At 42.4% G+C, this 16,907-nt stretch overlaps 1 protein-coding gene across 1 annotated transcript in view; it reads left to right on the top strand.

The window, feature by feature from the left end:
• The window catches only part of SH3BGRL2 (SH3 domain binding glutamate rich protein like 2), a 48,291-nt gene extending 32,110 nt beyond the window's left edge, over window positions 1-16,181 (top strand). The window contains exons 3-4 of the mRNA XM_040599215.1: window positions 9,879-9,959; window positions 11,102-16,181. Of these exons, the coding sequence (XP_040455149.1) occupies window positions 9,879-9,959; window positions 11,102-11,116 (96 nt within the window). The 3' untranslated portion in view covers window positions 11,117-16,181. The remainder of the gene's footprint in view (window positions 1-9,878; window positions 9,960-11,101) is intronic.
• The last annotated feature ends 726 nt before the right edge of the window (window positions 16,182-16,907 follow it).

Here is a 16,907-nt window from a genome sequence, read left to right as displayed (position 1 = left end):
TAATCAGTAAGCGTCACATAATTACTAACAATTTTGGGATCCTAATTCTCCTTTGCATGGAATGGAAACTTCCTATTGTGCTACACTTTCTTGAAGAAAAGGGGTTTATTCTTGAAGGTGTCATGACTGCTTTGGTTAAAGTCTTTTCTAAAGGGCCCGTTCTACTTAAGTATAGCCTACATGATGTATGAGATATATGAGGAAAAGATAAGAAAGCTTACTAAGTGGCAGTGATACTTTGAGGGCACAGATTATGCATGTAGCAGTGTATTGGAACAGTATCTAAGAGAAGGCCATGGCTGTTGTCAGTGAAGAACCAGGATGAAATAGGTAATTCTGTGCACCGCTGCTCCGCTTGTAATGATGCTACTAAGATTATCTTCTGAGAAACACTTTGAAGATACAGCAAAGTTATAATAAATTTTTAAGTAAGAATGCTGTTGATACCTTGCAGTGCCACTACAATTACTGTGGCTTTCTTCTTTCTTAGTAGCTTTCTGATTTTGTTCTTCTCTGAAGGAACTGCGGAAAAGAAAGAATGTGTTGAAGGATGATTCTGACAGTGTCCAATTACTAAAATAAAGGGGAAAATCTATATTTTATTTAGTGTTCTGAGATGTCACCTAATATTGGTATGAGTAAAACGCTCTAAGAGGAAAACCAACCGACACGTTGTTGTAATGTCCCATGTAAAGTTACAGCTACCTTAAAACATGTCCAAGTTAAAATATGTGCATGCAGAGCTTCTGTGCAGCACAGTCAATATATGTCTTTTGGCCACAACCTCATGTAAAAGGATGACTACCATAGTTAACTCCCTGACGTTTCCATCCCTCCCTCTTCTCAAATTCCTGTTACGGTCTGATTTGATAATATTCTTATCCGAACCATTAGTAAAATAACATGATGAGCTAGAAGGTGCACAGAAGGGGGAGGTGGCACCTGATCATCCATAGTCTTACTGATACTGCCACTGAGTCCCTTGAATATTCCCCTGCCCCAGGTGGGTGCTGTGCCAGTTTGAGCTCTTCAGTGCTTGGCTGGGGGAAGCCTTTCTGCACTTGGACTCCCTGTCTTAGAGGTGAGGAGTATCGGTTCTTACGTTGTTGATGTATGTGTCCCTGTCACTGTTACTGAATGAACAGCAAACATCATACTGGCCTGAGTTTGTCCCATACTGTCCCAACAATAGAGCTGTAGCTGACATCTGCTCCCTTTTAATTTAAAGCCTTTGTTTCTGGAAGCCTACAACTAAAGAGATTACTGAAATAAACATCTGGCCATTAGGAGAAGAGTAACAGGTTGCTTTGTAGAGTCAATTGAATAAGTTCTTTAAAAATCCTGTGCAGAGATCTTATCAGAAGGTTAGGTAATTGAAAACTGTCATGTTTAGATTGTCCTGTGTTGTGGGGACAAGATTCTTATTTTTGTGTATTTATATAATATTTAAAAAGCCTCACACATGCACACACACTCATTCTCCAAGGAGAGCTGTGCTGAGTAAGAGTTTTCCATTGTAATCCTAATCAGATCAGTAAATGAATGTCATCTGTTCTAGAGAACTGAAGTGCCCTTTTCAGGAAGGATGCTAACAGCTCTTTCTCAATGGCATACAGTATTAACTCAGTCAGTAGTAAAGTGCTGATTCAGTGCATTTAAATGACGTTCCCCACTCTTGTAAGGGCAAATTACATTGCCCCTTTTGTAAGAATGGAGAGATCATAATCATATATTAAAAAAATATTGACAAAGATAAGCAAAGTCAAGCAGCATGCCAGTCTTGAAGTGCTGTCCAATAATCAGTGCATTTTAAAAAAATCTGTCTGAAAATCAGTGCAGGCTACATTTGGGCATGTTCCTTATTTTTCTGCTTTTTGGTGTGGTAAGGATTGGTTTTCTGCCTCTTGGTGTGGTAAGCAGTAAGGGTTTGTCTGAGATGTTTAGCAAGCTTGCTCTTTCTCTTGCAGCAAACTAAAAGCAAACAGCAACAAAGCCAACTTGCTCAACTGGAAGGACTTCTATTCACAGTTACTGTCTTTGAAACTTCATTAGAAATAAAGTTCTCCTAATCTCAGTTGCAGTAATGGATAGACAGTGTCTGTGTAATTGCTAATTGTAAGTTAAATCTACTTTGTGTTAATGTTTTACTTTGACCCAATGCCATCATGCTTGTGTTATGTTTCTTGAAGCGCAAATATTTATGCTGATCTGCAGTACTGCCAGTTTTAACATTGGTGTGCAGTAAATAGTTTCTCCCAGCAGCAACAGTGTTTATTTAAACAAGCTTCAGTGTACCTGCTTAACAAAATGCTGAGCCAAATTAATTATGGCAGTGTCTGTAATCGCATCACTACAGTGATCTGGTTTCCTAGCATGCTTAAAGTCTCCGCAACGCAGTTGGGATACTGCTGTAGTCAAGTTGAGCTTTGTGAACTTGGCAGTTGCTGTTGAGAGAAGCAGCAGCTACTCTGGAAGTGGGATCTAAAGAGGAAACAATTCCCAAGGACCAGCAGTTTTTGTACTGGAGTAGATTGGCATAAAACATTTGTGTCATAAAGAAGAGTTAAATCCAGATTTCCTGAATGCTTGTCCACTCTTTCAAAGACTAAGCTACTCTTAGTTCACTGTCGCATTTGGGCAGTGCATGGCTGTTGGGATTTCTGCATAATCTAGACATTAAGAGAGTTCTCCTGTCTTTGATTAATCTCGTTTTAAAGAGGTGCAGAGCAACCACAGCACCATTTTAGTTTCAGGATAAACTGGAAGGATATTTAAGTGTGAAGCTTTTGGGTTTTTTTTTCCTTTTACCAGCATACTAAGTGGACAATATCATTTTGCTTTGCTGATTATTTTAAAACTTGTGTTAAGATGCATCTGATATAAGTGACCTTAAATGTGTGAGACTGAAGGTCCATCTGGCCCAGTTTTGTCCTAGCAATGGCCATAAGCATATGCCTAGGAAAGACTACAAGCAAGTCAAGCATTTAAAATACATATAAAATACTTGAGTATTTTCCCTGTCTCTAGTTTTTCTTCTGAAACAAATATCACTTTAATGTATTTAGTAATTCTTATTATATTTCTCTTTCATGAACTTCAGCCTTCTGGTGAAGCCATGTAAACATGATCTTCTTTAGTGTGCTCTGGCAATGTGCTCATGGGTCTGCTGAGCTCTAGATCTATTACCAACCATCCTGCCGCCACAGTGAGCCTCATATCCTTCCTCCTGTTACCACCTGGGCTAACTTAGCTCCTAAAGACCTTTGCAGCCGTGGCCTGCCTCTCTCTCTGAGTCACAGCATGGTCAGGGTTGGAAGGGACCTCTGGAGATCATCTAGTCCAGCCCCCTGCTAAAGCAGGTTCTCTAGAGCAGGTGGCACAGAATCGTGTCCCGGCAGGTTTTGAATGTCTGCGGAGAAGGAGACCCCACAGCTTCTCTGGGCAGCCTGTTCCAGCGCTCTGTCAACATCAAGGTAAAGAAGTTCTTCCTCATATTCAGGTGGAACTTCTTGTGTTGCAGTTTGTGCCCATTGCCTGTTGCCCTGTCACTGGGCACCACTGCAAGGAGCCTGGCCCCGTCCTCTTGAATTCACCCTTAAGATATTTGTAAACATTGACCAGATCCCCCCTCACTCTTCTCCTCTCCAGACTACACAGCCCCGGCTCTCTCAGCCTTTCCTCACAAGGGAGATGCTCCAGTCCCCTCACCATCTTCATAGCCCCCCGCTGGGCCCTCTCCAGCAGTTCCCTGTCTCCCTTGAACTGGGGAGCCCAGAACTGGACATGGGCTCCAGGTGCGGCCTCACCAGGGCAGAGCAGAGGTGGGGGACAACCTCCCTTGACCTGCTGGCCACGCTGCTCCCGATGCACTCCAGAGTCCCATGGGCCTTCTTGGCCACCGGGACACACAGCTGGCTCATGGGCAGCTTGCTGTCCCCCAGAACCCCCAGGCCCTTCTCCGCAGAGCTGCCTTCCAGCAGGTCACCCCTGGCCTGTGCTGGTGCAGGGGTTGTCCCTCCCCAGGTGCAGGACCTTACACTTGCCTTTGTTGAGCTTCATTAGGTTCCTCTCCTCCCAGCTCTCCAGCCTGCCCAGGTGTCACTGAATGGCAGCGCAGCCTCCTGGTGTGTCAGCCACTCCTCCCAGCTTTGTACCATCAGCAAACCTGCTGAGGGTGCGCTCTGTCCCTCCATCCAGGGCATGGATGAGTAAATTGAAACTATCCCGGTTTAGAGGCACTCAGCAGGTGCAGGGAAAGCAAAGCTTTATGCTGTGCAAGACCAGCAAGATTTTGCTTGTCTGTAGGTGAGCTGCTGAAACTTCAGTACAGTTAGCTTTGTTTATTTTCAACAAAGCAAGAGCTTTGGTCAGCTGATTTCAGTAGCTCTTAGAACATCTTTGATGCTGTAACTGTTCTGTTCTTGTGGTAAAACAGAAGGGCTGTATCTTGCTTAGAGTACTTGGTGGGTGACCAAGCTGCCATTGACTTTAAGGATGAGGAGCCAGGCCTAAAGCACTCGGCTGTTACCGTGTTAAGAAGCCTTTTCCGATTTGAAATAGCTCTTTACTTACCTTATTTATACTCCTGTCACTTCTCTATGTCCTCAAACCATCCTGAGATATATTTTATTCTCCTGGCATTTGTCATTCTTGGTGACCTTTCATACCCTCATCTTTGTGATTGATCACCTGTGGTTTTGGCTTTTCAACTTTTCCAGATGGATTTAACATCTCTGCATCACTGATGATTGACGTACACCATCTCTATGTCCCCTCAGTTTTAGTAACCTTAATCAGCTATTGATTTTACCAGAATTTTATGCATATATGTGTAATTAGCTGCTCTGGAAAGCACCGAGGATTGTAATTTAAAGTGATACAGTCAAAATTCTGGTTGTGCACATAGTTGCCTTTTGAAGTGGGGCAGTGGGTGGCAGTTTGTCATACTCATATATTTTTAGGTTAACAGCTGCTCTTGGAATGCCTCCAGGGCATCAGTGGGAGCCACTTCCTTGCAGAGGGGCCAGATAGCACTGCTCAGCTGACCCCAGCGAAGCTGCAGCACTTGCACGTTTGGTAGAGCTGCCTGGGACAGTGACAGGGGGATTGTAGTAACTTGCTACCAGTGGTGAAGCCTAGTGCAGAAACAGGGAACCACTGCCTTGCCAAAACCAGCTGATGGTGGTGTCTTTCCTCTGTGAGAAGGCAGAGTGTCCCAGTTTTCCAAGTGGAACCCATTGGCTTGCAAGTAAGTTGGGCTCTTGCCTGTGCATGAAGCTCTCCACTTCCACTGAACTTGGCACCATTTTCCTTCTTCAGCCTCTGCATCTGCTGCTGGTAGCACTGGGATGTTCTTTATCTGAGACAAGAATTTTCATGTCCTCACCCATGGATTTAGTGTCTTTACATGTGGCCCAAATCTGCACAGACTTTCTCTCCTTGTAAAGGTAAGATCAAAGGGAGGATGTTTTTGAACAGCTGTTATCTTGCCTGTGTTACAGGGGAAGCCAGGGATGCCCACTTTGAACTCCTACCACATGCCAAAGCACAACCGACAGGTCCTTGAGATTGTGTTCCTTCAGATCATGTTCCTTGAGATCATACTTTTCAAAAATCTCTCAAGGAACTACCATACTAAAGTGATTTCTTCCAACTTTTATGGGACTATTATGCATTTCTGTGACTTCTTTTTCACATTTGATTGTTTTGGGACCATATGTTTTCATTGCCGGGATCAGTAGGAAAATACTCCTATAAAAATTTTACTGCTACTTTATCTAAAAGCGTGATGCTTCTTCCCCCCATCCCCCATAAAAGCAAGGAACTGTCAATAGCATTTTAATACGTTTCGCAATGCAGATATTTCAAAACATCAGGGAGATTGCTTCTGTGGATAATCTCCTGTGCTTATTAAATATTCTGCTCCTTTTAAAATTAATCAATCCACTGGGTTTTGTGCTCTTTCAAACATGCAGTTACTCAGTTTAGCTCATTGTTTAACCTTCAGGATTTTTTCAGTAAGTGATTCCAGGTTTGATAATCTGTAAATATGTGGAAAAAACAAACTAAATCAGCCCTGGATGCTTCTGGAAGTAATAAGTGATAACTAGTACTTGCAGAAAGCTTTTTATGAGTAAGACTTAAATTACTTTACAGAGGTTAAGTTAAATAGATTTTCACAGATATTGGTGGATTAGCTGAGTTGCAACGTCGTTGTCAGAGTCAGGAATACAGTCTTATTTCTTATGGCATTATTTTCAGGCCGTGAACCCTTCCCTGCCGTTTTTCTTTCCAGTTTATTAACAAACAGTGACAAAACCATGGTGTTAGAGTAGTGATAGTTTTAGCGCTAATTGAAGTACTGGTATTAACACACTTCAGGAGAACCCCAGAACTTGGAAACAGTGGTGGGAGATGATGACTCACCCAAACAAACAAGAGAGCCTTCCTTAGACAGACTGTTGAGACAAAGAGGTGTCTGGGGGTTCGTGAAAACTGCTTGTGTGCTTAGGAGGAAAGGGTGCTCCTGGTGGGGAGTGAAAACGATGCCTGTCTTGAGCCATGTTACCGCAGAAATGCTTGCAATAGCTACTTGCCTGCAGGTTGGCTGCTTATAGTTTACAGGGCTGTAATGAGCAGCTTAAGGCAATTTAAACTTACCCTGATAGCAGAGGGAGGGTGCCCTTGCTCTTCTCCCTGTGGGTTGTACTCATCCACTACTCCCCTACCTGCAGCGATAGTGTGACTCACTTGTAGATGAACCCAGTGGAGAAAATAAAGGTTATTTCTCCAATCATGTGCTGTCTTCACAGGTGGTTGCTTATATAGCTTGTGTCCCTCATGGCTTTTCATCTATTTTAGTAGAGTCAGGCTGGTTCTGTTTCAAGTTTAACAGCATCCACGCAGTTTTTCAAGTCTCGTTCGTAGAGGTCAAGGGCTTAATCAAACATCCTTCTGCAGAGCTTCAGCATTAGTTGTTATTCCTATAGGTATCCACTGATTACATTGTCCCTTTTTAATCCATGGCATTGTTGGGGTTGCTTTCAGTACTGTTTCATCTTATGCCATGGCTTAGTTGTGAGATCTGTCTATTTTATTTTGATTTACTTTCTGGATATTAATTGTAAATTTATGTTAATTCAGATTTTAGCATCTATCCATCACCTTTAATGATTTTTTAGATTGATGTAAAAGTGCCAATTCCTTTGTTGAATTCTGTGTTTAATTGCAAAGTTAGGTAGAACAGACCATACCTAAAATTAATAGTGAGGGAACTTAAAACTGTCTAATAACTTCATATATTAGCATTTTAAACAGTAATGGTAGTAGTTCTGTGCTCGTAATGATAAGCAGCATCTGTCTGCAAAGTCTATTTTCCAGTCTACGATGCCAATCGTTGCAGGAGATTCTACCTTCTTTTGCTCCTGAACTGCTTTATTCCTTGAGGTGTTTCATTCCCCTGTCAGGGAAAGCAAATAAAGTTGCCTCTTCCCATAGAGCGAAGTGAGTAGATGGTATTCATTGGAAATTAGGTATCACACATAGAGAACCATGGAACTGAAAACCAGATAGAAGAAATGAGTGTACTCTCTATGTATATACATAGATAGACGTGTGTATGAAAGCTGAAACGATCAGTAGACATAAAGCTTAGGACTGGAATACTGACTTACTGCCCTAGGCTACAGCATAGCAATATGCCATGTTTTAAGATGACGATGACAAAAAGCCATCTTAAGAAGGTTTACTCTTTCTTCTTACGTCAGCTAATATGTCTGAGGCCTGGTGACGACCATACACTCCTGCTGGCCTCTCTGTGTCTTTCAGGGCCAATGCTTTTAGTATAGAGGGTGAAGCTGGGAAACTATCAGTGCAGCTATGTGTTTGTCTGGGCTGAGGTTATTCAATGATTATGCAAAGTATCACTTTGCTAGGACAGTTGTTCACGTTGGAATAGCAGTATATCGTTATGGAAATGCTAGTAAAGCATCTTTGTCTGATGCACCATAAAGGTTTTAAGAGAAATTCTGCACATCTGCAGGATGATTAGGTGTCTCGTGGGATGTGTATTATCCTTGCTGTGGTGACTGTGTATTTTCTGTCCAAACAGGCTTTTATTTTACATTAGCGGAGAGAAAAAAAAGAACAAAGAGAAGTCAAGTCTTTATCTACAAGTACACACTTCCCTTATAAAGTTATTTCACAACTTACTTCTGCAAGGATATAATTCGGTATATCTTGTAATTGCATCTGGCAGGTGGGATGAAGGGGTTATTCAGGGATTCACACTGCATTGTGAAAACCCAGAGAAATACTGGGAAGCAGAATGTTTGCTTGCCCAGACCATTTTTGCTTCCTGCTTCGGAACCGAGAAGCCAAAATGTAATCACAAGTGGGTATTGACTAGGCATGTAAACTCTGGTTGGAAGAGAAAAGAAGGTTCCTAATCTTTGCATAACCTATGACAACCTTCCCAGAACAGCCAGGTCACAGAAAGATTTCTGCTTTATAATTAGAACTTCTGTTTATTTTACATGGTCCCCTGTGGTTGTGCGGTGGTTTGTGAGGTTACAGGTTCAAGAGAAGACAGGAGTGGAAGGAGACAAGGGAACAAAGCAGCTGCTGCTGAGCAATATTGAAGTGCAATTTCAGGGAAAGCACCCGAAACTGTAACAATGAGAGATGAGCCCTCAAAAGTAATGAGATTAGAGGTTCGGAACCAAAGAAGTGCTAACTGGGGATCAGGTGCATTGGGAATGACTGTTACCAAGTGGGAAGCGTGTGGAGGCACGGAGGCTGCCTGTTACTGCTCTGTATTGAAAGCATGTATGTGCATACTCAATATTTAAAGGGATTTCTCTTGTTGAGTGCTTTCAAGTTAAGCGTAACTACAATTCTTAAATATTTAGAGATAATTGCTATGTAGTGATGGGCACATACCTGAAGTTTTTGACATTTAAAAGAATTTTACTTTACTAACAGAAGTGGTTAAGTAAGGATTAATGTTTCCATTTTGCAGTTATATGGTAGAGGGAAAGAGTCTGAACTGGGTGCTTTATTGTTTGCTGGTGATCACAGAGGAAATCTTTCCAAAACATGGATAGAATCTGAAACTTCTTGGCTTCTTGCCATATGCGAAATCCATTCATTAAACTGCGCTCCATTTTTTCCCTTGAAAACTGAGTATTGTCCGCTCATCAGATGAGAGAGGAGTAGCAGGTGTCAATGCAGTAAACAGATCAGTAAAAGCAGTAGTAACACTTTGAGATCAAACCCTGGTCTTAATCAGCTGAAATCTAAAAGGGACTTAATCATGATAATGAGGGCTGGTTTTTATCTTTCTATACCAGTTTCTTTAAGGTAACATTTTGTATTTAACTATGTGGTTGTCCATGGCTGAGATGCAATTGCTTATTTCAAAGGATACAACGATGACAAAGTCTCTGTTCCACCACAGAATAAGCAGTTCAGCTGCCTTAGAACTTCTTGGAGATTTCCATGTTAGGAAGCATTTTGTTTGCTAAAATGCAAATCAGAAACCCGGTCAGAAACATATTTGCATTGTTAGGCAGTTAAATACTTTTAAAAAATTCCTACAATAGATTTCTTTTTAATGAAAGTCCATGTTCATATTTTTCTGTGTTATAGTTAGAGAATTTATGTGTTTTTCCCCATCGTTGTAGTTATCAAGATCATTGCAGTTTAGAATAGCTTTTAGGTTTGCATAGGAGAATATGGATGAGTATCCATATTTTCCTGGGCGTTATTATATATCACCCATTAGTCTAATACATGGTGTGGTAAGATCAATCAGGAAAACATGAATACAAATGTTGACTCATCTTTTTTTTTTTTCTTCTTTTTTTTCCTCTCTCTAGGATTATGACAGCTTTTTTGAATCAAAGGAGAGCAATACTGTCTTCTCCTTTCTTGGATTGAAACCTACTTTGGCATCAAAGGTCAGTGTACTATTGCAGACTTTTCAGGGCATTCTTGACACACTGAGTTTGAATTTTCTTTGAACTGAAAGAACTCTTTTGTGTTTGGATGCACCACCGTGCTGATCCATACCTTGTCCATATCAGCTTCAGGCTAATGAGGTAATTGAAACAGTTGCCATGAAAAGCAAGGCATGTTAAATGGAATCAAGTGTATACATGGGACTTAATTTGAGACAGCAGATACATAAAGTTTAAAGAATACATTCTCCTTGACATTGAAAGCAACTGACTTCATTGTAACAGGAGAAAGAAGTAGAATCTTAATCAATGGAATATCTGCAGTTTATGTCACCAAAACATCTTACTGGGCCAGCCTGGCATAATGGCTCAACCAGGACAGCATATATTTGTTAGGTATTAATATATATATATTTTTTTAAATGCTGAAATGCTGGAGCAGTCAGGAGTTTTATCAACTTTTTGCATAATAATTAGGTTTTAACAAATACATATATACAGGTCAGAACACAAAGCCAGATAATATCTTTCTGTTGAGGGCAGTTTAATAGAGGAGATATTATTCCCATATGAAAGCCTGGACACTTGTTCAAAGAGACTGTATTGTGCACCTTTTGGCAGTGGATCAGACACACAGGGGAGTATTTTTCTTCCCTTGACTACTGTAGGTATAGCTGTGTTTGGTAGTAGCACTGTTTCAGGCCTGGATGGCATCTGTCGGATATCTGTAGGGTTCTTCTTGTGCCAGGAATTCATTTATTTCTGGACCCCGTGAGGGACAGGAGTGGGAGGAAACCTCAGCAGGGAGCTGTTAAAGCAGGTTATTTTGGCAGCCTGCCTTGCTTTGTAGCCTGAAGAACTAAGTCCTAGGAAAAAGATGATGTCCTACTGCAATCAGAAATAGCAGCTTCTGTGCAGCTGTCTTCCTAGGAAATAACCGGTTTTAGGCCTGGAGAAGTGTCTCTGTGAGCTTGGCCGGGTCAGTGCTTCGGGCTGGTAGTGCTTCAGAGTGATGTGTCCTCAGCTGGCGTGTGGACCAGGGTTAAGGGCACCTTACATGTGAAGGTCACAGGCACAGGAGGTGAGAATGCATTCATAGCATTAATAATCTTTTTTTTTTTTCCCTCTTTTCTCTTAAATAGGAGTCAGAACCCTAGAAATCCTATCTAAAGTATCAACAAGCACATCTGGATGAATGACCCTGTTCTTCAGCACACAACAGCTTCCCTAATGGATCACTGTGATAGAGCAAACACGCATCACTAATTGTAGCCTGCTTGCCATGAGACGGTGCTCTCCAATAATGTGGGGTTAATAACACGTATATGAAAATGTTTAAGGCCAGGCTGCTCATCTTCCTTTTTAAATACTCATTGTTGATGTTTCACTTCTGTCTTTGGATTGCTTTTGCAACTGGCACTGATACTCTAACAGACCTATGTTTGAGAATAAGGAGTGGAAGTGTAGGGCTTCTATCATTCGTGGATATACTTATGTAGTCAGATTCCTTACCTTTTTAAATTCTTCCAACTACTGTAGTTGAAATCAGCTCATCATGGTAGTTGAAGTGCTGGTGGTTATTAGGGTATTTGTGTTGGCTATGATCCAGAAGGTAAAAATTGTCAATCTTAAGATCTCAGTCTAAGCCAAGAACTGCTGTATTTTTGCTCTACATTTATTTATTGTGATGTTTATGCTAGATCATGTTCATTCTAAGAAACGTGGGCTGCTAACCTTGTTCATGAAAACTTGATTTGTCTAATGATGCAACTGACTTTAAAAACAGTTTTATCATGGAGGAGGTGCCAAAGTGAAGTATTCTGACATGGTTCCTGTCCCAAATGCAAGTAAAGTGTGCAGGAAAACACTTCGTGGGAAATACTGGGTAGTTCAGGAGAAGAGATGTCATAGTTAATGATAATATTATCTCTTAAACGAGAAAGGCTTAACACGCAAAGTTGGAGCTCTATAGTTGGACTTCCTTAAAATGAAGTTTTGCCAAAACGTTGAGTTTACCTTCTGTAACACACATCTCCACCATTAGCCACATGAGAGTCAGGGGGATACTTTGAGAGTCAGGGCTTAGTCCCATGGGTGGTTAAACACTACCGTCATCCAAGAGCGCACCTAACTCGCCCAGCTGTTGTCCTGGTTATATCCCCAGGTGTGGAAATGAGGAGGTGCTACAAAGACAGAAAGCTGAGTGTGGGCTTTGCTGGATGAGGGCACAATGGTCAGCTCAGCCGATGGACAGGAGCCAAGTAAAGGAAGTGGAGATTATTCCAGTGGGACCGCCTTGATGCACATAGAACTTGGGCGCGTGACTTGCCAATAACCATTACAAAATGCATTCTAGACAGAAGTCGAATTGCATTATGCATTTTGAATCAAGTCTGGCTATGAAAATAACAGCTATGCTGTAATGTAGCTTTTTAGTCAAGTGATTTCATAGTGACGGGGTAGTGCCATTCCGATAAATGTCCTTATGTCTTTGGGTAAATGAAAGACAACCATTATGCGGCAAAGCTTTGCAGTCACAACATCTCTCAGACTGTGTGGCTTGAAGGAAGCCAAACTTGTGAAAAGTGTCAGAAAGCAACACTGTGTGTGCCACAAATCACGTTCTGTTAAAATCAGTAACTGTGGCATCTGAGAAATATTAATTGGAAGGGATGACTGGAGGTCATCTGGTCTAGCACTGTCAGAATCAAGGCTAACATCAGCACTAGCTCAGATCATATACGGGTTTGTCTAGCAAAGTGTTAAAAATATCCAAAGATGAAGCTCTCATAACCCTCTAGGTAACCTGTGACAGCTCTGCAGTACTCTCCTAGTGAAAACTTTCTTTTAATGTCCAGCTGCAACTCCTAGGCTGTGATTTGTGGCCGTTGCCTTTGCTGTTTTCTGGCACTCACAGGAAGAGATTGGCACCAACCTTTTTTGTAACTGTCCTCGAGATAATTTCAGGCTACCATTAGAGCACCTTCTAGCCGCCTTCTTACCAGACTAAACAAACCTGGCTTCCTCAGCCTCCCTGCAGGCTGTGTGCTTTAGGCCCCTGACTGCTTTGCTTTGTTGGAGGGCTACTCTCCAGTTTCTTCAAATCCCTCTTGAATTTGAAGGTCCCAAACCAGTATTTTTGATGTGGCCTTACCAGGGCTGAGTAGAGATGGGTAATAACTTTCCTCAGCCTGCAGGCCGTGCTTCTCCTGAAGTGGTGCACTGCATGCTTTCCCCTGTTTGCAGTGAGTACATTGCTGGCTTACAATATGCTTGGCGTTCACTAAAATCCCAAGGTCCCTTCAGCAGGGGTATTACTCTGTCAGTCACTTCCCAGCCCATACTGATGCTTTGCCACCCCCAAGGGCAGAACTTTCTACTTGTCCTTGTCAAACTTCATGAGGTTTCTGTTAGCCCAGTCCTCAAGGTTGTTGAGATGCTGCTGGACTGAAGCTCTGCCAGCTGTTACCAACCAGTGAATCAGGTTCAGGTGTCGTTCACAGATACTTTGAGGGTGCATGCTAGGTCATCATCCAAGTCCCTGCTGAAGCTGCTGAACAACAGGAGAATTGTAGCCTCTCAGATCTTGGCCATTGACTTACTCATGGCTACACAGGTATGACACGAACGATGTTCATGACTACCAGTTGCTGGAGTAAAGAACAGGTTGCCTTCCTGTCGTGTCATCTCAGCTGCCAACTGCTTACAGCTGTGTGGCTTTTCCCTCTAGTACAAAGGCAAGAAAGCTTTAAAAAAGGAGATGTTAAAGGAGTCCATCCGTAAATAAGTTCTTCTTTGGATTCGTGGTGCCCCCTCAGCCTGGTTAAAGGGCTAGATGGAGCAAGAGCACACACATGTTTCAAGTCCATGGTTGTATCTACTGGCCAAAATCTTACCTACAGCACCTTTTCTAGAAGAATCCTGAAAGGGAGTTGGTAGCATGCATATACATGTATGTACATGCATTTTTAAGGGTTATGTTGTCTGTGGTACGTTATTGTGACATTCTTGTCACCAATCCTGTATTTTCATGAGACTTGAACCTTGCTGTAGGAAGTGAATGCGACATGAGATAGAGCTGTACATTGTTAACTTCACCGAGTTCAATATAGCTATTCCCAAAAAAACCCAAACTTAAAGAAAAATATTTAACTTTGCAGATGAATACAGATATAAATTTATATAATTATGCAGTTGATTACAGAGAAGCCATCCTGGATTTGTCATGTACTTGATATATTGTAAACTTTGAGAACTCCCTGAAGTCCCAGTTTTGAAAAACTTACCGAAGTATGTAAGTATATACACGAGTAATCCTGGGTGAAATCCCAGGCTTACTGAGGTCAAAGGCAAAACTAGACTGATTTCTACAGGGATGAAATTAGTTTCACAAAACTCCTCTTGAATTTTGATAATTGTAAAATAGAAATCTCCCATTCAGTGGAGAGCTAGTCCTGTTACAGCAGTTAGGTAAACATAGCTTATTTCAGAGCACACATGTGAACGTAATAAATTCTATGGAGGACAACACTAGCTCCAAAGATATCCTGCTTGCTTAGGTGGATTGGCAGTGTAAGTCCCTTAGAATATGTGCTTTTGAATTGTAAGTGGCTAGTTTAAAAAAAAAAAAAAAGAAAGAGGTATATATATGTTGCTTGAATATGAATTTGATTTGTTATGTGACAGCCTTATTTTTGTAATTAAAGCAAGCAGAGTTCTAGTTTGTTACTCTAGTTTGTTAAGATGATCTGGAATTTTTTAAACTAGTTTTTTAATAATGAAATGTAACTATCGGGTAACCGAAAAGGTCTGTGGAAACTGGAGCTATTTATTGAAAGAAACAGCAAATTTTTGATTCTGTTTAAAATACTTGCATATAAAGGTATGCTTAAGAACCAAATGATCCCAATTTTTAGCTAATACTTGTAGCTACCCCACTTTTTAAGAGGGAGAGCCATGTGAATTAAGCTGTAAATCTTTGTACCTAGCTGAAGTTGCTGTGTGGGCCGATGTGCACGTGCACATTCACTGTATCAGTGGCTTTGATAGATGTGGTTTTGTTTGTGCCACACACTACTGGATAGTGCCTTGCCAGAAGAGGACTGCTTCTGTAGGGTCTTCTTAGATGTGCGTACACTTTGAACTGAGAAAGGGGTAGTTTCTATATTGCTATTTTTTTAATGACGCAGTAAACTGATTTTGAGGCCTGAGTCAAGACGCACGCTTTGTAAGGTTAAATCAGTTTTTGATGATGAGTCTTCTGAACTCTTGATTTTTCATAGTGTGGCTTTCTCTTCTTTTTTTTTTCTTCACCTTTCTGTTGACTGTCTAGAATCAAACCTTCCAAGGGAAGTGGACCTGGAGTAAAGCCCCTAAATCCATGTTTACACTTCAAAATAACCGATTCAAGTGTTGAGCAGCCCAAGTGCTGTCACTGAAGTGAAAAGGAGCTGCCAAGCTCTCAGTGGATCTCTTGGTTATCCCTCCCTGCCCTGTCCCCCCCTCAGGCCATTTATTTAGGGAGTCCAATTCTGGGAATACCATGGTTCAGAAGTAGGACCCTGAGATTTTAGGCAGTGCCTTGTGGCCCTTCATAGGAGTGCAAGAGTGGAGTCATCACCAGGAAAGTGCCAAATACCATTAGTCTTCAGGGACTTGTCCACCGATTTCACTAAATCTTGGCACGAGCGGCGGGGGGAGGAGGGAGCCCCTCATATTCGCCCTGCACAGAGGGCGGGAGTGGAAGACACGGTGCAGAGTGGCCCACAGCTTGTTGACGGCACCCTGAGCAGCAGTTCTCACGGGGGCCCTTGGCTGGCAGCGCCGTGTGTGAAACCACGCGGTGCTGCTCCCCACGGAACTCCGGCTGCAGCACAGCCTATTCTTCACCCTCTTGCTCCCCAAGGAATTTGGGAGGGGAATTGGAGAACAGCTTCTTTAGAGCAGTTCTTCAGCCAGGTCAGATCCAGCTTTTACTCCCTTGTTCCTTTACCTCTTCCTAATGTGCTCCATCCTGTCCTGCATAGACCTACGTGTGTGCAAAGCTTCCACTCCTGGCCATCTGCTAACATCCCTGCAAGGTCGCAAATGCAGAGCTGATGTTCACCTTCACGGCGTCAGTGTTTTGTAACTTGGTGGGGGAGGGAGCACATTGCATCCTAGGCCATGTACACGTTATATATTAAAACTGTGTTCATCTAATAAAAAATGTAATTCACAAAAGACATTTGGACCGTGTTCTTTGTGCCAAAGGAAACAATGAGAAAATACGTGTCTATTCTTGCCGCAGCTGCCTGGTGACACCGTGGTGCTTTGGCTTGGGCAGCCCCTGCGGATGGAAGCACTGCAGAACTCCTCACCTGGGATGGGTGAGCCTGATTCTGTAAGATGCTAAGTGGCTTTGATCCCTGGTGGCTCAGTGGGAATTGCAATGTGCAGAATACCTGCTGGGTTAGCGTCTAGGTCCTCCCAGGTAAATAGTAGTAAAGAAAAAAAGAAAAAAAAAAAAAAAAAGGATTATATGACCCAGTGGCAGTGTGTGTTTGCAGCCCAGAAAGCCAACTGTATCCTGGGCTGCATCAAAAGAAGTGTGATCAGCAAGTCAGGGGAGGAGGTTCTCTCCTCTACTCCACTCTTGTGAGACCCCACCTGGAGTGCTGCACTCAGCTCTGGGGCCCCCAACGTAAGGAGGACATGGACCTGTTGGACTGACTCCAGAGGAGGGCCACAAAGATGACCAGAGGGCTGGAGCACCCCTCCTGTGAAGACAGGCTGAGAGAGTTGGGGTTGTTTGGCCTGGAGAAGAGAAGGCTCCAGAGAGACCTTACAGCAGCCTCCCAGTACCCAAAGGGGACCTGCGAGAAACCTGGAGAGGGACTTTTTACAGGGGCATGTAGTGATAGGACAAGGGGGAATGGCTTTAAACTGAAAGAGGGTAGACTTAGATTA

The sequence above is a fragment of the Falco naumanni genome, chromosome 6 (assembly GCF_017639655.2).
Source record: "Falco naumanni isolate bFalNau1 chromosome 6, bFalNau1.pat, whole genome shotgun sequence".
NCBI lineage: Eukaryota > Metazoa > Chordata > Aves > Falconiformes > Falconidae > Falco > Falco naumanni.
The sequence above is the reverse complement of the archived record's forward strand: the minus strand, read 5'-3'. Positions and strand labels throughout refer to the sequence as shown.